At 36.8% G+C, this 22,569-nt stretch overlaps 1 protein-coding gene across 4 annotated transcripts; it reads right to left on the bottom strand.

Annotated features, from left to right (window-relative positions):
- Positions 1-2,125: 2,125 nt before the first annotated feature.
- On the bottom strand, positions 2,126-22,002 carry map3k19 (mitogen-activated protein kinase kinase kinase 19). Of its 4 annotated transcripts, XM_038268025.1 has the most exons (17): positions 21,880-22,002; positions 21,034-21,253; positions 19,658-19,852; positions 18,351-18,511; positions 17,086-17,201; positions 16,523-16,659; positions 14,932-14,989; positions 13,630-13,720; positions 11,125-11,244; positions 10,708-10,859; positions 10,596-10,630; positions 6,016-8,127; positions 5,173-5,277; positions 4,756-4,994; positions 4,417-4,669; positions 3,011-3,219; positions 2,126-2,904 (listed from the first exon to the last, which is right to left on the bottom strand). In XM_038268025.1, exons 2-17 carry the CDS (start codon positions 21,244-21,246, stop codon positions 2,664-2,666), a joined length of 4,437 nt encoding a protein of 1,478 aa, XP_038123953.1. In that variant the 5' UTR covers positions 21,247-21,253; positions 21,880-22,002; the 3' UTR covers positions 2,126-2,663. The 4 variants fall into 4 exon arrangements, with proteins under 4 accessions (XP_038123953.1, XP_038123954.1, XP_038123955.1 ...); XM_038268026.1 differs by lacking the exon at positions 21,880-22,002 and having other exon boundaries at positions 21,034-21,329; XM_038268027.1 differs by lacking the exons at positions 21,034-21,253; positions 21,880-22,002 and adding an exon at positions 20,321-20,790.
- Between the last annotated feature and the right edge of the window lie 567 nt (positions 22,003-22,569).

Genomic DNA, 22,569 nt, shown 5'->3' with positions numbered 1-22,569 from the left:
AGTCGGCTGATTGTTTGCATCATTCAAGGAATCTTAAGCTTCCTCTAGACGGTGATGAACATCTGATTCCCACTGCAGCATCTACAGAACTCTTGTTTTTTGTACCAAAAACCATGACTTCCAAGCAGACCTTCAGCTTGATGCCAAAGGTTCTGCCTTACTAAAAGGGATATGAGTAATAAACTACTACAGTTTACATCAATAGGATCAAGTATTATATAAAGTTACAAGCCCATTTAATCACACCTTTAGGTCATATTCCATATCAGATTCATTAAAATATTGAACTTCTTTTGTGTCGTTTTTCTGCAGCTAAGGTCAGAGCAAATATTGTCTCCCATTTATGCACATGGAATTAGCTTTACCATAAAACAATACATTTCTCTATGAAGCCTGTACCTGTTTTTTTTATCCCCTATGTATTGTAGAACACCATAAACACCGAATGAAACCAAGATAAGGGGTTTATATAATGGAAGGATTTACCATGGACTATTCCAAATGTTTTGGGAAAGAAAGGGCCACTCATCTATATTTTAATGTAATGAATAAACTTCATTGCCACCACCATGACACTGTGCAGCATCTTATTAAGTTTATGCCTGTTGCATGAAGTAAAGTTGGAACGGTACATGGTGTAAAATCAGAAAAGGCTTTATTGCCAAGTACTTTTTCAAAAATTAAAGGTATTGCACTTAAAATAAACGGATGTAGAATAAACCTGTTTAACAGAAAAAGTGGCAAATATTAGAAATGTCTTTACCTCATTTATCAAGGTGCAAGAATTTCAGAATTATTTTTTGTTAAATATTTAGCATAAAGAAAACGATGCAAACTCTTGAGTGAACCCAAAATGGGAGTTTTTGGTTTGGAAACCCCTAATAACTGTTTGACTGCTCTTGAGATGGGCCACACACTAACCAAGAGCTTGAAATGCATCTTTCATCACTGCCTGTAGAAATATTACGATTCTAGACATAAATGTCTAATATAATCGTGTGGATGAACATCTTCCAGATGCTCAAACTTCCCTTGTGATGATTGTAGGACATTCTCCTTCATTGTTTAATAAAAGGCAGATTTAATCGCTCTATCAGTTGCATTTCATGCAGGTCATGAGGCAGCTAAGCTGCCTGCAGAACATCACCATTTTTGTTAGTGTTAATTTTTTGTGGTGGAACACATCTGGCGAAAAACTTGCGCCTAATTCCTGACATATTGTGAATAATGGCTTTTTAATCCTATCAGTTTTATTTTCTTATTTTATTTAAAATATAAGATTGTTTTACTGATCAGGCATCCATCCAGATTATATTTAAGATTTCCTGACTGAGATGGAGAGGCAAGTTATAATGACCTCTGCTGTAAGAATAACTTAGGTTATATTTGTTCTATTTTTATTGATCTGAAATGTACGTTGAGAAAAAACAATACAGTAACTAGGGCCAAATGCTCTCATATCAATTTACCATTAAGGAGACCACATAAAAAGCTTATCAAAAGTAAAGTTTATATTAAAATGACCATAAAAAGTTTAGTACCAGTTGCTCTTAATTGATTTGACAAGTTTAAAATATGCACAGTACATTTATTCGATATAAGGACTATTGATAAAATTACGGTATTCTGTATCAATTCAGTTTAACAGGCTTGCAGATGATCTAATTTCATTTTCTATAGTTTAATCTCTATCTAAAAAAAGATAGAAACCAAATGCTTTAGTATTGAGATATTTAATACTCCATGCCTTTAGAGGGAAAGACTGCTGCTTTTACAGGTTTTAGTCCTAAACGACCGAATTGAAGGGGAACTGTTTGGATAAGAGACCAGTTAATAGCTGCCATTGTAATTAACACTCACATAAAACTCATCCGTTGAAGGTTATTGCATTTTTATAATTGATTAATAGTAGTTTACTTATTAATTTTGGCAAAAAAGACTTAAGTTGAGACAATATTCCATGTGGTATGTACCTTTATGTCAAAACAATTTATGTGACCCTTGAATAGCAATGATTTGTAATGTCTATATATGAAAATTCTGTCTATTATGTTGAAACATTTTGCAGCATTGATTGGTTATCTGCTTTAACATATATCACAAACAGAGCAAACAACTTACAGAATTGAGTAAACTACACCTTTTATATTTATAAAGTTGGCACCTAATATTTGTTAACAAAAGTAAAGCTTATGGTTGTTATAAATTGTACATTATACATTTTACAATGTTTTCCACAAGGATTTGAATAATTTTGTTTACAGTATTAACACGGTTACCAAAATATCCTTGTTTTTGTTGGTTTGAGGTCAGTGCAGTTGTGGAGCTTTCACCTTAAATGCAAAGCTACATTTTTTAACCAGAATTAGAACAATAATATAATGTCTAGATTTAAGAACACCAGTTATTCTACATTAAATACTAAAATTTGGACCACAGCAACTTTGGATACAAGCAGCTCAAATCAGTTTTCTCTGCAAGGCATCCTGGAAATGTGAGGAGATCAGGGGATAAGCATCTCCATCTGCGAGGGGCTTGGAGTAGAGCTGCTTCTTCTCCACATCAAGAGGGGTCAGCTGGTCATTGTTTTCTTTTTGACACCTCCCTTATGAGGGGCTGAAAGCACGTCCCACTGGGAGAAGCCCTGGGATCCGGAGCAGGCATTATGCCTCTTGGATTGTCTTAGAATCCAATGGAGTTCTGCTGGAGGAGGGTTCCTTGGAGTTAGGATTTGGGACATCTCTGCTGAAAACACACCCATGACACGGATCCTGATAAGGCGGAACACGATGACCATGAGAACAGTTGTTTTTTTGTGTCTCACAGTATTTTATATTAGTCTGCCTTTTAGGAATGAAGGAATGCCTCAGCAGCTGGGCAGCTGATGGCCGTAGGCTCTGGTCTCTAGATTAAAAAAGAAAATATGATAGGAGGATCCTTATTTTGACAGTTTGCCAAATACAGAAAGGAAATACAGAAAGGAAATCCTCCATATAAAGTGACAACATACCTTGTCAGGCAGATTTGAACAAAGTCCTTTGCATTCTCTGAGAAGCTGTCTGGCAGTGATGGCATTAAGCCTCTTCTGGCCCCGATGTAGAACAAGGCAGCCATTTTATCCATGTGTGCGAGTGGTGGTTTACCTGTGGCCATTTCAAACACTGTGCAACCAACACTCCAAATATCTGACTTCCTGCCATATCCTGACTCATTGATAACCTGACAAACAGAAAAAATAAGAATTATAGGAGGGTGACAAAATTCATGCAAATAACATAAATAGGTTCATATCATTTTGTGCAAAATAACTTTTGGAGTGCAAAACATTTTAGTTTTTGAGGTATGTGGATGAGAAACCTCAGACTTTCTTAGCAGATCTTTAAATTTCAATCTGCATTCAGGTTGAATTTACATGATGAAATGCACAAACTAAATTCTATAGATTATACTGTGATATGGAACAATCTTAATAAAAAATTTTATTAAAAAAAACTAAGTGAGAAGACAGTTCTCATCAACTTGTTTATACTCCTTTTTAATAAGGGCAGTGAATTGCTAGATTTAAAAAAAATCAGATCTGTTGAGTACAATGCTTGACACTGTTGTATTTTGTTTGGCACTACTTTGTAAAGCGGAAGGCTACGTGTTTATAAGAGCAATAAAGGCAGAGCCTCCTTGTTCTCTGTGTTCAACAAGAGCAGGGTAATGTGGCTCCCGGTTAACTTGATAATAATGTCTCCTATTTATCTCATAAGTAAGTTAACATTTATGCAAAGATGCATTCACAAGGTGCAGATGATGGTGAAGTGTCCAGAGGCTCCAATGGAAATAGTAAGAGATCTGCTGCAGAAGAACCAACATGATCACTTAAAATATTTAAGTTAAGTCCAAACAAAAAAGTAGTATTTGAAACAGGTGGAGACACACAGATTGGTGTAACCTCATTTGCTGATTTTAGTTCTTTTGTGTGGCCGGACTAAACTATGAGTGAGGATGCTCCTGGGAACAATTCAAATCACTTAAAATCACACCCTTCTACAGGCGGAAAACTGTCATCTACTTGCTCCTGTGTGAATCAAACATATGCTTTATTCCCAGTGTCCTTGGCACATTTTTCCCAAGTTGAAAATAAGGAATGCATGATTTAAATGAAAACATAATAAGGAAATGTGAGAAGAAGCTTGAAATCTGAACTGAACGCTCCTTGCCAGCCGATGAGCTCTAAAGGCTGGTTCCCTAAAAAAGAGCCGCCATCACTATTAAGTCCAGTCTACTCAAAGTTACTGTCGGTTGAGTTGTGGAATCGTTACAACTTTTGCAAAATGACATTTTTAAGGCAGTGAGCTTGCATACATTTTGTAAGCAAATTCAACCAAACGCGTATTACAATGTATATATGCAAAAAGAATCGCTCACCTCTGGTGCCATCCAATAAGGCGTGCCATGGATGGACTTCAGCAGCTCCCCGCTGCTTGGGGCTGTCTGGTTTAAGCAGCTGAGGCGTCGTGCACAGCCAAAGTCTATGAGCTTGATGACACCAGTCGGCATCAGCATGACATTGTTTCCTTTTAAGTCCCGATGAATCACTCTGTTCTGATGAAGGAACGCAACGCCTTCAAGGATCTGATGGGTGTACAATGCCAACACTCTCTCTGGCAGAGGACCAAATCTGGGGGGGGGATAAAAGGAAATAAAATGGATTTGGTAATTAAGCTTCTTGAAGAAAATCAGCTCAAAGTATTTGACCATTTTAACCTGTGAAGTACGCTAGCAATCGATCCACCAGGGATGTACTCCATGAAGATGGAAACCACATGCTGGTAAAGGGATGTCCCCAGAAAGCCAACAATATTGCTGTGTCGAAGGGTTTTAAGTAACTCCACCTCCCCCTGAAGACGATTGTACTCCTTGTTTGCAGCATTAGGGTCAGACAAATCCAGACAAACCTGCTTTACGGCGATCAGCTGGCCCTGACTGGTCAGACCACAGTAAACCTGAGAAAAGAACCACCTCAGTCTCAGCTGCTGAAATAGGATGAACTGAACAGTAAAGCTAGCTTTTGACCAGCTGGAATACTGACAGGAGTTTGTAATGTAAATACCTTTCATTAAAGTCCCTATTTAATAATCAACATACATATTTACTAAGTAGGAATATTTTTGTAATACTCACTGTCCCATATGCTCCCTTCCCAAGTACTTCACCCTTAGCCCATGTTATGGTGTCGTTGGCAACCAGCTCTGAGCCGAGGTAAGAGTTACTGTCAGCTGAAGCAACCTGGAATGAAAACATTCAAATCATTTTTGGATGAAAATAATTTAAAACAAACAATAATACAACAGCAATCCCATATATAGGCGGTTAACTTAACTTTAATCCTTTAAGAATGTGCAATACATGTCTATCTTTCTGTTCAAAACTTATTTCATTAGATGTTAGTTATTTAAAATAAATTTTAATCATTTTTAAACCTGTAATTAATCAAATAAATTAGAAAGCAAAAATGTAAAAAAAAAAAAATTAGGACACCCCCATGATATGCAGTCTGTGATTTATTGTGGTCCCTCTCTGTCTTCTTTGGATCAACTTTCTTCTAGGAAAAACATATAAAATTGAGACTAATGGAGAGATGTGTGAAGATAGCCACGTTGGATGCTTTTTATAGACTGGGCTGCATAGTGCAATATACAAAATTCAACCTTTCTGTGCTGAGTTTGCATCCTTTCCAAACAAATACTTTGGTGTCCTCTGGTTAGTTTCACAGTCCAGACCTTTGCAGACTTTCTATTAAAGTTAGAATCAATCAATTGAGTGATATATGTACAGGTTACTTAAACACAAGCTGATTTTTTATGCCTCGTTTCTCTTATGACTTTTTTCTCACAACAAAAAAATTATGCATCTCTGATTAGTATACTTACAGTATTGAGCACCACAGTTAAAAGGTGACAATGACCATGTGTGTAGGATGTGAATTAAGTAAAATATTTGATCATTTTAGGCTAAAATTGTTACCTCAGGGAATGTCTTTTGTCCCGATAAAAGCTCTTCTTCCACATGGAAAACGGATTTTCCCGGTTCTGAGTTTTCGTGAGCCGTAGGAACATCCCTCTCATCCAAAGAGATCAGCTCCTCTGCCAGACATTGCAGCAGGTCATCAGTCAGTGGACCCTCCCCAACCTCTTCCAGAAACTTCTTATAAACTGGTGACATGAGGGTGTGGCAGCTACTGCCTGAAGATGTTGAAGGGTCGATCATTGCCTGCTGAGGGCTCAGAGATTGATTCAACTCTGGATCTTGTTCAGCTAAGTTTGCCATCGATGTCACTGAGGAAGTTGTGGGGTTTCCCATGAGTCTGGAATCAACACCATAAAGGGGAGTTGGTGATCCAGCAGGACTCTTGTTGCCTGGTGACAATCTTTCAGATCCATCTTTAGAAAGAGTTTCTACTATGGTTGATAAAATGGGGTTTTCAGATTCACCCATGAACGGTTTATGAGAAAACTCTTGAGGAGTTGCTTTCTCAACTTTAGGGTTACTTTGTGCTCTGCAGCTGTCATTGGTGGAACGAGGTGTCATTTGAGCGGATCTCGGTTTTGGTCTGATCTTAATCAAAGCAGCTGTGCTCTCCCCCGAGTTTGTCTTGGGCTTTTTCTGTGTCGGTTTGTGTTTGGCTTCGTGGCTTTGTTTTGTCTTTCTACTTGGCATGGACTGTAGTTGTCTCTCTTTAAGTTTTTCAGAAGACCTGGAGACTTGAAGATTTTCAAAAAATGGCCCAGCGAACATCTCATACATGGCTGGTCCTTCCTCGCCGCTCTGTATTTGCTGAAACATGTCTCTGTAAGTAATGAGGTCCACAGCAGATTTAGATCTTGTGTTTTCTCCACCCAAGCATGGTTTCTTGAACTGCTGTGTCTTTTTTAGCTCTCTAACTGATGTCTGCTGATGTGTTTTGTAGCTGTGTGGAAAATCACCAACATTATGAAGGGTTTGTGTACCAGAATTAAGACAAGCAGCATTATCCACTTTAAAATTTAACTTCGCTTTGGCCAAGGGGGGTTCTCTGCTAATGTCAGGGATTTTCTTGCTTTTGACTTTGACTTCTGTGGAGAGTGTCACTTTGGAGTGGTTTCCACCAGACATACTTGGATCTTTGTTGGGGGAATGAATAGTAGAATTATTTGCCTTTAGGTGACAGTTCATCCTCGTTTTACTCTCCTTATTCCGGGCTTTGAACATCATCTCATATTCCTTTGGATCCACAGGAAAGAAGCCGGTTTTCTCCACAGCAGTTGCTGCACTGCAAGCTCTTCTTTTTGTTGCCTTTGCTTCCTGATCAAATAAATCATTTCTCATTGGCTCGTTGTGATCTGATTTTATCTGTTCATTTCCATTATTTTCTTCAGAACAGCCATGTGGGTCATGTTGAAGATCTCTTTCATTGTATGTAATTTCTTTGCTTACCGCTGTCTTGTATTCAGCCATGCAGCTCATATCCCTTTTGTCTTCAGTAAGAAAATATCTTTCACATTGTTTATTATTCTCAAATTCTCCCAGAGTTAAAGTTTCTTCTTTCTTAGAATTAAGTGCCTCCTTTGGATGGTTTGTTGTGTTTGCTTCACTCTCAGCGTTTTCTATTCTTACATGTTTAGTACTATGGAGGTAATCTCTTTCTCCGTCATGTTGTGATCTGTTAACCATTGAACATATTCTTCCTTTAATGTTAGGATGGAACATTGTATTCTCAGACAAATCTGCCTCTGATAGATTTCTACCGTCTGATTGCTGCAACTCTTCGTCTTTAACAAACTTCAGATTTTCTTCCCTGTTAGCTGTTTCTTCTTGGATTTGTCCATCATTATCCTCATTTTCCAAGTTGATTGAACTCTGGCTGCTGCTACTGCTGGATCCACTTTCCTCACTGCCAGCGTTAGAAAGACCATTCCACACACTGCACAAGGACAGCCCCCCTTTTCTAAGCTTTCTTTTGGTGCGAAGTGGGCTCCGGTTGATGGGCTTCAGGGGAACATGAGGTTTCAGTGATGGCAGAGCGTTGGGATCTCTGGGGCGGCCGTCTAGCGGCACCAAAAGCTTGGGTGTGCGAGAGTATAAAGCTGGCACAGAACCCTAGGAATACAGACAATAGTTCAGTGGTGTGAACAAGCTGCATAAATCTTGAATACATCATTACTTGATATTGCCTTTTCATCTACAAGTTTTAGAAACAGTCGAATCATTGATAGAATGGAGAATTCAGTGAAGAAAAAGGAGCAAAAGAACAGCAAAAAAACCCCATCAAAAAATAGAAACACATCAATACATCCACCAACTATCTTATTAAATCTACCTGTTTAATGGTAGGCTAACATACATAGCAATAAAGACAATGATATACAGGTGCTGGTCATAAAATTAGAATATCATGAAAAAGTAGATTGATTTCAGTAATTCCATTTAAAAAGTGAAACTTGTATATTATATTCATACGTTACATACAAACTCATATATTTCAGATGTTTATTTTGTTTAATTTTGATGATTACAAATGACAACAAATGAAAATCTCAAATTCATCATATCAGAAAATTAGAATATTGTGAAAAGGTTCAAAATTGATGGCCCCTGGTGCCACACTCTAATCAGCTAATTAACTCAAACCACCTGCAAAAGCCTTTAAATGGTCTTTCAGTCTAGTTCTATAGGCTACACAATCATGGGGAAGACTGCTGACTTGACAGTTGTCCAAAAGACGACCATCGACACCTTGCACAAGGAGGGCAAGACACAAAAGGTCATCGCTAAAGAGGCTGGCTGTTCACAGAGCTCAGTGTCCAAGCACATTAATAGAGAGGCGAAGGGAAGGAAAAGATGTGGTCGAAAAAAGTGTACAAGCAAGAGAGATAACCGCACCCTGGAGAGGATTGTGAAACAAAACCCCTTCAAAAATGTGGGGGAGATTCACAAAGAGTGGACTGCAGCTGGAGTGAGTGCTTCAAGAACCACCACACACAGACGTATGAAAGACATGGGTTTCTGCTGTCGCATTCCTTGTGTCAAGCCACTCTTGAACCACAGACAGCGTCAGAAGCGTCTTGCCTGGGCTAAAGAGAAACAGGACTGGACTGCTGGTGAGTGGTCCAAAGTCATGTTCTCTGATGAAAGTAAATTTTGCATTTCCTTTGGAAATCAAGGTCCCAGAGTCTGGAGGAAAAGAAGAGAGGCACTTCATCCACGTTGCTTGAAGTCCAGTGTAAAGTTTCCACAGTCAGTGATGGTTTGGGGTGCCATGTCATCTGCTGGTGTTGGTCCATTGTGTTTTCTGAGGTCCAGGGTCAACGCAGCCACATACCAGGAAGTTTTAGAGCACTTCATGCTTCCTGCAGCTGACCAACTTTTTGGAGATGCAGATTTCATTTTCCAACAGGACTTGGCACCTGCACACAGTGCCAAAGCTACCAGTACCTGGTTGAAGGACCATGGTATCCCTGTTCTTAATTGGCCAGCAAACTCTCCTGACCTTAACCCCATAGAAAATCTATGGGGTATTGTGAAGAAGAAGATGCAATACACCAGACCCAACAATTCAGAAGAGCTAAAAGCCACTATTAGAGCAACCTGGGCTATCATAACACCTGAGCAGTGCCACAGACTGATCGACTCCATGCCACGCCGCATTGCTGCAGTAATACAGGCCAAAGGAGGCCCAACTAAATACTGAGTGCTGTACATGCTCATACTTTTCATGTTCATACTTTTCAGTTGGCCAACATTTCTATAAATCCTTTGTTTTTATTGGTCTTCAGTAATATTCTAATTTTCTGATATGATGAATTTGAGATTTTCATTTGTTGTCATTTGTAATCATCAAAATTAAACAAAATAAACATCTGAAATATATGAGTTTGTATGTAATGTATGAATATAATATACAAGTTTCACTTTTTAAATGGAATTACTGAAATCAATCTACTTTTTCATGATATTCTAATTTTATGACCAGCACCTGTACAAGCAAATCAATGCATTTCAACATCTAGACAACTTACAAATTGTCCAGCTGAGCATCCGTATTGTGAAAAAAGGGGTTTAATTGACTGTAAATTTTAAACTACTGGTTGGTACCAGAGTGACTCCTCCGTGCCTGTTACAAATGGCTGAGTACTGAGATTTGCATGCACAAACGGCTTTACGGTGTGCAGAAAATGTTCCATAGAAGAGAAAGTATCCAGTAAGTGCAGCTATGTGCACAGAAATCAACTGGTGGCCTAGAAAACAGGGGTACTTTGAGGATATGGTGCAATAGTTTTAAATCATTGATTTACAGCTGACAGTTCAGTAGCCACTGCAGTATGCTTTCATGTTATTATGAACCAAAGTCTGTCATAAATGTTTGAACTTTTAGTTAAATCTATATAAAGAATTAATTGAGTTATGATGCAAACTTGGTCCAAGCTGACACTAGCAAGGTCTTTCTGTTAAGGCTGGTGGTTAGTGTATAAACAGTAATACACTTTGCTCCTACCATGACACCAATTTATTAAAAAAAAAAATAATAAATTTTTTTTTGGAGTAATTTAAACAGTATTGAAACTCACCTTTTGATCATTTAAAGAATTTTGAGAGTTCAGTCCTGTAACCATAAAGAAATTAGTTTTAATAACAACCTATTATCTGAGCTCTATATTCATAAGTTCTGTTCATACATACGGGTCTGAATGTGAACTCTGGCTTGCATCAAGGTGGGGCACAGAAGTGGTTCCATGATGCTGGGGGCTGATTGGCTTAGCTGGCTTGACTCTGACACATGAAGCAGGCTGTGGGAAGGTGGGGAGGCTTCAACCACACTTCTTGTTCTCTGCCTGTCAGGAACATAGAGACACTTCATTTCAAAGTTTGTTACGGATGCTTCTTTGAATTTCAGTTACAATCTAACTTCCATTTATCAATCCTGCATGAGAACATTCTGCAGTAAAACAATACAGCTATATATGCTTAGTAAGTTTGACTAGTAACTGTTGTTGGATTAGGTGTATATATATATTTGTAATATTTTAGTTCTGTAAGAGTGTTGATGTGACACATTACTTCCTGCTTTAAATTGTCAACATTTATGCGTATATGGACCTTTGTCTCGGTGGTACAGGCTGACATGGAGTCCTGCTACTCAGAAAGCCAGATGACAGAAAGGTTTCTGTATGATCACACTGTCTGTTGGTGTTGGACAGGCTGGGTAGGCACAAACCTCTGGAAATACAATGAGAGAAAGGAGTCAGGAAAGACAGTAAAGTGGGTTTCATACAGGATCAGAGCTACCATGCTTGTGGTACATCTGTAGCTACAAAACATAGTGATAATAACAATATGGTATTGTTACACATTTAAACATTGTAAAGGATGCAAGAATAAACTATGATTATTTTTGTTCCTATAGTGGAGCTGGAACCATTGCAATCTGCTTGTGTTGATAATAAAACAGACCCTCAACACGACAATTAGCAAATCCCACCAACTTGAAGCTACATAGCTAGATGTGATTCCTAGAGGGGATTTGAACACAGTCCAGCATAAATTAGCAGAACTAACAGAACCCATCTGGAACACAGAATTCTGACCCAGCAACGAACAACTGTTTTAATGAAAGCAATGGCTTAAACACTGCTAGAATATGTCTGTAAATAGGTTGATTTTGTCAAGGGGACTGATCCAAGGTCTTTAACGGACAGAATCCAAACAGCAGTCTGAAAATAGGAACAGGCAGAAATAGACCGGACAAGGGGCAAACCAAACTCAGGAGTCCAGAAACAGGTCCGGATCAGGTAATCAAAACGCAACAGGGTACGCTAGATACTTCTTATACACGGCTCGAATAATCTGGCACTGATGGCTGGAAAAAAGGCAGCTTATATAGGAGCTGTGACAGGTGGATCTGATAAGAGCAAATGAAAAACTGAGCTAAGCAGGTGGAAGAAAGGAACTAATAATCCAGTCATTAGTGCCAAGATTATGACAGACGATGACTTGGATTTGGACCCATAAGATTAGGAAATATTAAGCTAATATGTAAATGCCTTATCTTTTGTTTTGTTTTTGGAAACAAAGGTATTTAATTGTATTATACTCAACAAGAAAATAATATTTATTCAGAAACTGTGATTTTAACACAATATTTTTCTGTGACAGGTACAACACCCTTTTACAAAGAAGCTAGTCTTACCCCGTTTATGTATAATAATTTCAGAGAGATGCATTTAGCATCCATTCTGTGACATTTGTGTAAAGAAAGTGAGGTAGCATTTGCAGCTCATCTCAAACTCCTTCACAGAATATAAATCAAATGAAGATCTGTTGTGCATCGGTCCCATTCGTTTTGGCAGGTCTATTTCTGTTTAATTAAAAATAAAACTTTAGGTAACCTGATTATATATTTCTTAATCCCTATCTTTTACACAGTGCATTTCACAATGGATTATGTGATGGGGAACTACATAGATCCTGCTGCAACAAAGCATCCCTTAACCATGGCACTTCCGCCACCATGCATTTCTTTTAGCATCAGGGTCTGGTTTCAGGATAAACGTGATAATATGGTCAGTTCTAATAATTTTTTATTTTATTTAATTTACTTATTTCTTCTCTGACAGTATTCTAATTATGGTAGATCTACTCTTTAAACCCTGTTAAAAGAATTATTGGTCATTGAAATGTTTCTTAGCATGTCAGACAATAATTTCAACCTAAAGATGTTGTTTGATCTCACTTCAAGATTTTGAAAAGCAGAAACCTTCTTTAAAAGCTGAGTAACAATCCTCTAACTGTGTGCACCTGTGTGTGATTTTAGCCATTTTAAGCACCATTTTAAACACTACAAATAGCAGTAGCCTGTGGTTTTCTGACTTATAACTAAAAAAGATCAACTTTGGATTCAATGATTTACAGATTGAATTTCATACGTAATGTTATATATCCGTTCCACACTGTTATTCTGCTGTAATTAGTTCATCTCTCTTCATTCAGTAATCATCCTCCAAAACTGATTACTCCTTGTTTTTCTGGGCTCATTATCAGGCTATCAGTCTTCTTCTCTTCTTTTCCGTTTCTGCTCCATATTCTGACTGAAACAGCCCTTTGCTCTAATTACATGTCAGAAAACAATATTCACAAACAATATATATTGAAGAGTGAAATGATAACTATGGATGAGTTTCTATCCTTGAATGGAGCCAAACTTGTAGAATCTCACCCTATTCCTGGAAGGCAGCTGATTCTATGAAATCAGAGCAGCTCAAAGAGCTTTATTCTCTTCTCAGAACTTGGACCTGATTCAGATGTGAGTGCTCCTCATAACAGACAATGAGCTGATTCACCAAAGTTCTCCAGCCCTGTCTGTGTGTACCCAACCTGTTTGGGTAGAACAGATTGTCCTCTGGACACAGCGACAGGTGCCCGCGCACAGGTCTGCAAATGTAACAGGATAGGCCTCCTTTATAGTGCTGGTGTCAAAGCAAGAGATATATATGCTAACAAACCTTGGAAATAAGGAGGGTGTGTTTGCTGTACACATACAATGTTCTAGTGCTAAAACTCCTTTTATTCTGATAGACATGTGAAAAAAGAAATTTTCATGCCCACCTGTTTCCCCTCCTCACATCCTGATTGGCTCGCCCGATGTGTTTCAGAGTTTCCATGGTGTTTTGAGAACAGGTGGGAATCCCCTTGTGAGCTGCGGACACACAAGCACTCACTCATCAGCCCTACTTAAGGTCTGGTCACTCATTTCCTCCAGTAGAATTAAGTACATAAACTAATAAACACATTTAAGGTACAACACTGATGCACAGAGGTAAGGAAACAATGACTGAATTAGCAATAAAAAGGAGAAATGTGGTTCCAAACCCCAGTATTGTGAAAAAATAGCTTGAGTATTTTAGGTTAAACCATGTTTTTAGTATTAGAAAGAGCATCAAATGTAAACTTGAATTTATTTTTAATTAAATATTCATATTTTAAAAACAGTTTAACACATATTAATACTTTCTTTAAGAGAACAGCTTCATTTACCTGTTTCAAGCTCCGTGGATCCGTCAGCTTTGATGTCCAGATTTATAATTTTCCCCATTTATCTGTGAAACCCTAACAGTAACGCGGTTTTATTCCTTTTACATTATCGTTTGCTTAAGCCGTTATCAGCCTCACTGCGGAGGATGCAGAGGTGAAAGATGTTCAGGAAGGTTTCTCAGAGGAGAGCTTTGTATTGTGGGGAAGACCCCTCCCATCCTGGACAGTCTCCCTCTCCTTGGTCTCCCTAGGATCCCCTCCCCTTTGTGCAGGTGATCTGATCTCGAGGCCCATTTGGGATGCTGATCATTTTGTTCCTCTCCCAGAGCACTGTACCTGCTTGTTTCTAAGCCTATTTCCTAAAGCAGGCTTAATTTAACGGTGCTGCTGGAAAAATACTTGTTTTTAGCCATTTTGTCTGGTAAACAACCTGTGTTTATTGAGGTCTATGTTCTGGATAATTTTTCTGCTGAAGATTTAATGACAAATTATTTTCAGTTTTTGTCTTTGGCCATCTGATTATGGGTACAAAGGTTCCTAATGTCTTTGGAAGAAAAACAGGACCACAGTACCACAATAAAAGATTGAATTCATGTCTTTGTACCAGAGTTACCAACATTTATGAGTATTTTTCAATTTAACCTTAAATTGCTAACAATGATTCCCACTTTTCACTCTAAAACATTTTTAGATCTACAGTCAGATTGTGTTAGACGTTTACCTTTTAAAGCATTTAATCCTTTTTTTTTTCCTGAGTTATGTTTTGTTCTGAAATCATAACAACCCCTTTTATTTTCTAGGATCAAGAACATTAACTTATTTTACAAAATGTTAATGTTTTTTTTTTGTTGATGTTTTCTTTTAACAAATCCTTACCTTGGCTGAAATCTTTTTTATCAAACTGAGGAGAACTTCCTGGCGTCTGTAGAAATGTCTAAAAAAAAATCAACGATCTCGTTATTTTATAAATCAAGTTTCCAGTAATTTAATCTCATTCTTAATGATATGTTAAAAAGAAATCTTGCATCTCTTGGATATTGCTAAAACACAATACAGGCACCAAAAGAAATTCTTACATTGAAAACTTTAACATGATTTTTAGAAGAAATTTTTGAAAATATAAATAATAAAATCACATACCTGTACTACTTTGTAGGTTAAAATAACATAGCATAGCAAAATTCAGTACACGCAGAATTCAAAGTGTTTTATATGAATTTGATAATAAAATAGAAGAAAAATAAAAGCAGAATAAAAGCAAAGGAAGATAATAAATTGACTAATAAATGAATGAATGACTAAAATACGAAAACAAAAAACAGTTAGTGAATAAATGCCCCATAGAGCCCAGTAAAAAAACAGGCTTGATTCCTCCCTCGTTTCTTCAGATTTTGCCCACAATAAGCCATTTAACATGTTTCAATAATTTTTTGATACATTTTTTTCTGTATTTTCCTCCTCTTCTGATCACCTCTTTGACTGTCCCTGCTGATGCTGCCACCACCACGTTTCACAGTTCAGTGTCAATGCTGGTCCATCACATACAATCCAAATAAGATTTAATTTATTGTTTAACCTAACATAATGTCCAGAAATTCAAGCTTTTAAGTTGTTAACAATAGTACGTTATTAAAGGCCTGTAAGCAATTACTTTTTTCAGTCTGCACCCTGGTTTTATTTCAAATTTCTAGTTTTAGTGAGTACTAGGGCTGTTGTTTTGCAAATTGATTAATCTGTTGATTATTTTATCGATTAATCGATTAATAATCAGATAACAAAAGTTTCCTTAAAGAAGACTTTTTATTAAATTAAACCGGGTGAAACTAAAACTTTTCCATTTCAGGAGTTTTGGAAAGAGCATATTGACAGATGAATACGTTTTTAAATGCTAAATGTTTTGTCATCTAAAACATTTTAGATTCTCCAGTTAGAATTTATCGATTACTAAATTAGTTACGATTTTTTTAAGTAATCCATTAATCAGGAGGAATCCGATTCATTGCTTCAGCCCTAGGGAATACAGATATGATCATTTGCTAAACCTTTTTCAGCTTTGTCATTTCATTTTTTTGCATCAAAACTCAGCCTGTTTGCTCTAGGATGTACATAAATGGTAAAATGTCCCCATTAACCAGCTGCTCTGTCTTTCTACTGACCATCTGCTGGCTCATCTCTTTCCATATGAGGCTACATTGATCCCCCACAGCTTTTTACTGGACATGCTCGTGTTCTGTGTTTTTGCGTATTCTCTTTCTTCTCCTGTGTTTATTCATTAGGGATACCTGAGACCTGCAGCCACACCCAAACAGGTGTGGAAAATTAGCTTTTTCCAGCAGTAAAGTTTCTTTTTACTCAGGATTTACTGTAGATTTGAATTTCAGGGTATTTCCAGTGAAAATGCCAAATGTATAGACAAGATATGTTTTTTTCCTTGTTGTATTTAAACAGCTCTGTTTGTTTTTCTTACCTTGATATGGCTTTGAGAGTGGTCACTGTGTTGAGAGCTTCTAGTTTGATGATCCCTCTGCTCTGGGTCTGAATATGCATGGTGAGCATCTTGGAAACTATATTTCTCAAATGTTGAAGAGGACTTGGGGTCAACTTCTGCAAGAATTAAAGGAATAAAAAAAGGAAAAAAGAATTCTTTACTACTATTTGCCAACCAATCTGTTGAAGTTGATACATAACAGAATGTGAGTCAGCCCTGACCTCTCAATATTCATTCAAGTTAAATAATCTGGTAATTTGTGTCACAAGGTAAATGTTTTGCTAGATGAAAAGTAAAGAGTTAACTGCAGTAGCAGCTCCTTTATTAGCTTCATCTAGGAGAGAAACAAAACTAAGTAGATCAACTCTAAATCAGTTTTGAGTCTATAGCATTAGAAAAAACTAACCAGCACATTTTCTTCCTTTCTGTTCTATTTTTGATCTAATTCTGTTAGACATGCTGTAATTCAGTGCAAACTATAATCTAAGTGGTTTATAAGCGTTTAAAAGTAGCTTTTAGGATCAGTCTGTGTTTGTGCATACCTGTGTGACTCAGAGCCTCGATCAGAACTGGAATGATCTCTTCCATCAGATGGCTGCTGAGGTTAGCGGCATAGTGGAGTGCAGAGTAACCGTTGTGGTCTCGAGCTCGTACTTCACTGTTTCAATTTTAAAGAAGTAGATGGAACAGCTTCATACAGTAACACTGACATGGTCCCTTAAGAAAACCAAAAATATGCAACATACTGTGTACATATATAAATATATAGGGTCCAAAAAATGTGTTTTTATTTTATGGCTAGGTGATCAATTGTTCTTAAGGCTTGCTGAATTTTCTTTAGCGTTTTATGGGCTTTTAGTTTTTACATTTCTTGTTTAAAACCTGACCATAAAGTATTGCTTTTGCAAAAGACTGCTTCATCTGAAACAGTGTGAACCATCATGAAAGTCTGGTCCTGCTATCAAATGTGTTAACTTAGATTTTTTCATTAATTATGTTCTTAAAAAGAGCAAACAGCTCTGCTTGGAACTGATGAATGATAGATTATACTTTATTTTCCAGTGTGTAAAAAAAAAAGTACTTATACAGCTGAAATAAAGATCAAGGCTGGAATTAAAAGATAAATAAAATGCAACAGTAGGTAAAAAAAAATAAATCTGGTCAGACTTTTAAACTTCATGCCCTTTTGTCTCCTCATATATGTTTCGGTTTCAAAATGTAGTGCCTTATTTCCTTTTCTTTTTTTGTGGGAGTGGTAACATTGATAAATAAATCATTCGGAAATAAAAGTATCTTTGAGACATGAAAATAAAGAAAAAAAGTCTTTTCTTTAGGAAATAGGAACAGTTGAATCTCAGATCTTTAGTATCTGAAAACCTAGTTGATGCATAATGACTTGTTTCCTATGGCATACTGATTTTCAATCATACAGCTTTGGAAATTACTTTGATTGCAGCCTGAATACCTTTTCTGACATACTAGGTTTAATTGGAAATGAATGTCTTTGGGAAATGTTACTGATAATTCAATAGCTGGCTTATACCGAAACTATTAATACTTTAAAGCAAGATGGCTTTACAAATAAATAAACAACAACATATTGTAATATAAAAGGTCTGGAAACCTTCCAAAAGCTTCAAAATTAATGAACCAAGACTACTTTAAAAATATTACCGTAAGACCATAATTAGCAGTTTATAGGACAAAAAACTTAAAGGATTAGGAACTGGTTTGTAATTTATGCACAGTAAATGCAAATATTGTCCATACTGAGCTGTAAGTCAGGCATAAAAAAGTTCTTCCTTACGCTGAGAACTTGAGCAGCTCTTTGACAACCTCCACAGGGTTGTGTTCCCATGGTAACCAGGTTGCCATGCCCTCAAACAGGTCTACGTCTCTGACGGCGAGCATCACCGCTGTTACGCCATCACTGTTGGGAATGTTAACATCCACGCCGTCTGTCTGGGTCTAAAACACAGAACCACAGAAAAACATAACAGGGACATCCTTAATGAAAGCATACATGCTTGAAAATTAAATGAATAAATACATAAATCTGCAGTTGTATATGTATATATATATATATATATATATATATATATATATATATATATATATATATATATATATATATATATAATTTCTTTATTTTTTCATGCTTAATTATGTTGCAAACAAAGTCTTTCATTCATTTAATTCATCAAAAATGTTTTTAGGAACGAATTTTGAAAATATGATAAGCATTGTTGATCTGCATGCCAAGGTGAGTTGATCTGATCTTTGAGAGTTCTGGCATAGGACAGAATGACATTACAGAATGTTATTTGATTATTAATTTAACTTTTATCTAGCACCTAACAAAACAATTTTGCAGTGGCTCCATCATAGAGCATCAATGGTGTCTCTGATTTACATTTATAAGAAATTCTACTAACAAACTGAGACAGTCTGCTTCATATGGAGAAAAAATTACTTTGCTTCCCTTTGCATTCCCTTTGCATTAAATTGTGCTCAAAAATCTTTTCACCATTAATATTATTCAACATCTTTTATTTCTGAGTCAAAATAAGTTCACATGTTCACAGGCTTTCTCTCAATCATCTGCCATTCTGCCAATTACTCCTCTATAGCCACAACAATAGCCTTTATTATTGACTATTAATTCGCAGCTGGCTTTCAAAAAATCTGTATTTATAAATATTATGCTGTGATTATTTGCAGATTTAATAAATTGCTTTGCAGGTGGAGGGTATTTAAATGCTTATAGGAATATGAGCTTTATTACTATGAAGAAACACATGTGATAAAGTTTGAGCTCACTGCTCCCATTACTTTACACGTGGAACTCAAATTGTACTTGGTTTGATGATCAGCTTTGTGCGTGCAATTTAGTTTGCATCTGATTTTATACAAATATACCTTTCAGGAATTTTTTATGTTTGCAAAAAATGTAAAAATTCATGGCTTCTGTGAAATGTATGTTGAGTAGTATGGGTTAACATGTTTAATCTCAAATGATTATCAACAAAGTCTGATGACTAGATGTAATAAACATGAGCTGTTGCTGTCTCTGCTGAGTAGCTCATCTAGGAAACCTTAACGCTGACCACTCACCAACAGTTGCCTCACAGAGCCGAGGTCTCCCTGCCAGGCAGCCTGAAGCAGTTGCATCTGTGGGGACAAATGGGGCCTCTTCATCCACCTCACCATTTTCTCCTGGAGCACAGCTGGGCTGATGTGGAGCGCTGTCTGCTCTCTGTGGTTACACAGCGTCAGGTCAGCATCGGCCCTCAGCAGCCCCTGCACCACCTGTTGAGCACACCACCAATAAAAATGATAAAAGTGTATGTATCACACAATCAATGTAAGGACAGATGACAATTTAAATTGATTCTCAAGGTAAGAGGGAATGTGTTTGATCTTGAATTTTTCTTTGTTTTTCTTACAGTTTCAGCAGTTACATTCTCCTTTACTCAGTTTGCTAATAATACTGTAAATCTTTTACTACTTTTCAAAGGATCAAACAGTGGATATGTTTAGTATTTAAACATGCTCTTTTCATTTAAAAAACAGAATAAAAATAACTGGACATGCACAATTTAAAATAACCTAAAACTATGTAAAACTTAGCAATAGCTGTTCATATGATCCTTTTGTCTGTGTGTCATCAGGCGCCAGGCTGAACCAGAAGCATAAAAACATCCATTATTTTTGACAAATTTATTTTTCGAGAATAAATGGTGTTTAATTTGGAAAAATTACCGATATCTCTCTTACATCTGTCTTTGACTCATTCTTCACGAATGTCAGCCATGACATCGTAGGTCACCTGATACCTTCCACTGTAAACTCCCCCCTTCTGGTCGCAGCAAAACAAGCTTAGAGCTTTAACATATTTACTACTACTGTGCGCTGGCTGTTTCCATGCAACTTGTTTTTGTCATGTGTTTTTTAAAGGTATGTTTAATGCTGCCATAGCAACCAGAGATTACTGCAGCTACAGACCGGTCTGGAAAATATTGTCAGACATCAAACCGGTCCATGGGCCACTAGTTCATAGATTGTCTATTATAGACTAATTTTAGGATTTTAGAAAAAATTCTTAGATCTTGCCTCTCTATGCTGATTTTATGACTTTAATTAGTCCCACAATGGTACCAACTACAAGTGTTTATATTTCCAGTTTCACTCTCAATGCCTTCATTAAAGTAGTTAGAGAGACTACCTCATGGCACCAGGAAGTCATCTTCAACATGACTCCCAAAGGATGGGATGCACAGGTGGAGCTTAAATAACAACAAGCGAATCATGTGACACACACACTACATGTGCATAAACAGCTGCTGTTGTTGTTGAGAGGAAAATTACTGGGTGTCATGTGACAACACTATTTATCCAACCAAACTATTTTTAAAAAGCTTTAAAAAATTGATTTTTAATGTAAAACAGCTAGTTTACTACACATATAACTACGTATCTCTGAAGCTCACCTCTGAATTATTGTTTCGACAGGCAGCGAAGAGGGCCTTACGTGTCCGTTCTTCTTCATCATCAGTGTCAGATACCGCCAGCACATCCAGGATCTCCAGTTGTGGTCCTAAACCCACCTGATAATTTTCTTCCTCCTGCTCTTCTCCCTGCATAACATCATCATCTTCCCTATGAGTACAGTCTCTGCTCTTCTTCTCATCCGTAGCCCACATGCTCCAACTTAAACAAGAGAGAGCAAAATTGAAAGAAAGAGATGCAGAACTGAGATCTAGAAGGAATAAGAATGATTTTGCTGTTCGGTGTTTGGCAGTCTGTATGTTTGTGTAACTATAGCTTGTGATGCCAGTCCCTAATGATCTACTGGTGCCCACAGGGAACAGACAGAAGGCGTGACTGGAAATACATCCCTCATTATAACTGTTGTGGAATCACCATAAACACATCATTGTCCATAGATGAGCTTATCTATAGATGACAGCTTATATGCGTGAATGGATGAGCTCTTGGCTAGAGCTCATTTTAATTTATCAGTATTTTAACATCTATTTATCATGTTATTCAGTGTATTTAGTAATTCTGCCTGACTATTAGATTTACAGGTTAAAATATGCCTGCAGCATTGGTGGTATATAATTCTGTGAATGAGATCCACATGCAGATATAGTCATATGTCCTTTATTAACTAAATATCCTAAATAAGAGCTCAAAACACAAAATAACTTATGAGACAACTATCAACATTAAACTGTATAATTTTTCAAATTTAATAAGTTCGTATGTAGTACAGTATAATATTTAAACAGCTATAAAATATGACCAACATAATATATATATATTTTACTTACACTTGCCTCTCTTGCTTCAAACTATAAATAGGCCAGCTGTGTGTCTCATCTGGGCTTCTGTAGGCATTTATCAAACAAACCTTTCAGCTCTTTTTAGCTGACTGTCCTTTCAAGCAATGTCTCTTTCCTTGTTTTTTCACCCTGCATGCCTTCTGTCGTCCGTTTACACTTGGTTGCCTTGGAGACAGTTGACAGACACCAATTGACATGAGTGCTTTTTTTTTTAATTACCAAAGGCTGTTTGCTACCCAACACTTTAAATAAAAAAACTTGATTTTAAAGGTTCCTGACTTAAAGCTTTGCCTTCCTCACATTCGTTTATGTTAAACACATGAATTTAAAGAAGCAGGTAATAATTTACAATGCTGTATTAATCATCAACGTGCAGCTTGGTTTCTTAAAGAAACATTTTTTCACATTCATGTTTTCTTTGACAAGCAAAGGTTTGCTGTTCTAATAATTTCATACAATCCCATTTGCATCAAATTTTTTTATTTGAGTTTAATATTATGATTGATATAATAACAGTTTGATAACTATCCCATTCTACATATAGTATTAAATACTTTTTTTTTATCAGATTATGGAGCCTTAGAAATGTCTTTCAACTGTGGTCATTAGGTCATACAGGTGGTTGCAATAAATTATAATATCACTGAGTAGTTCATTCATTTGTATAATTCAATTCAA

This window comes from Cyprinodon tularosa, unplaced genomic scaffold (assembly GCF_016077235.1).
Source record: "Cyprinodon tularosa strain WSP-4 unplaced genomic scaffold, ASM1607723v1 ctg690, whole genome shotgun sequence".
NCBI classification, from domain to species: Eukaryota; Metazoa; Chordata; class Actinopteri; order Cyprinodontiformes; family Cyprinodontidae; genus Cyprinodon; species Cyprinodon tularosa.
Note: the sequence above shows the minus strand (reverse complement) of the source record. Positions and strands in the feature narration are given on the sequence as shown.

Excerpts from the sequence above, each read along its gene's own strand:
- map3k19 (XM_038268025.1), bottom strand. The coding sequence starts at position 21,246 with ATGTGGGCTACGGATGAGAAGAAGAGCAGAGACTGTACTCATAGGGAA. Across the intron at positions 19,853-21,033 it reads GTCGAAACAATAATTCAGAG|GTGGTGCAGGGGCTGCTGAG; the intron begins GTGAGCTTCAGA and ends TGTGCTCAACAG. Across the intron at positions 14,990-16,522 it reads ACTCTCAAAGCCATATCAAG|ACATTTCTACAGACGCCAGG; the intron begins GTAAGAAAAACA and ends ATTTTTTTTTAG.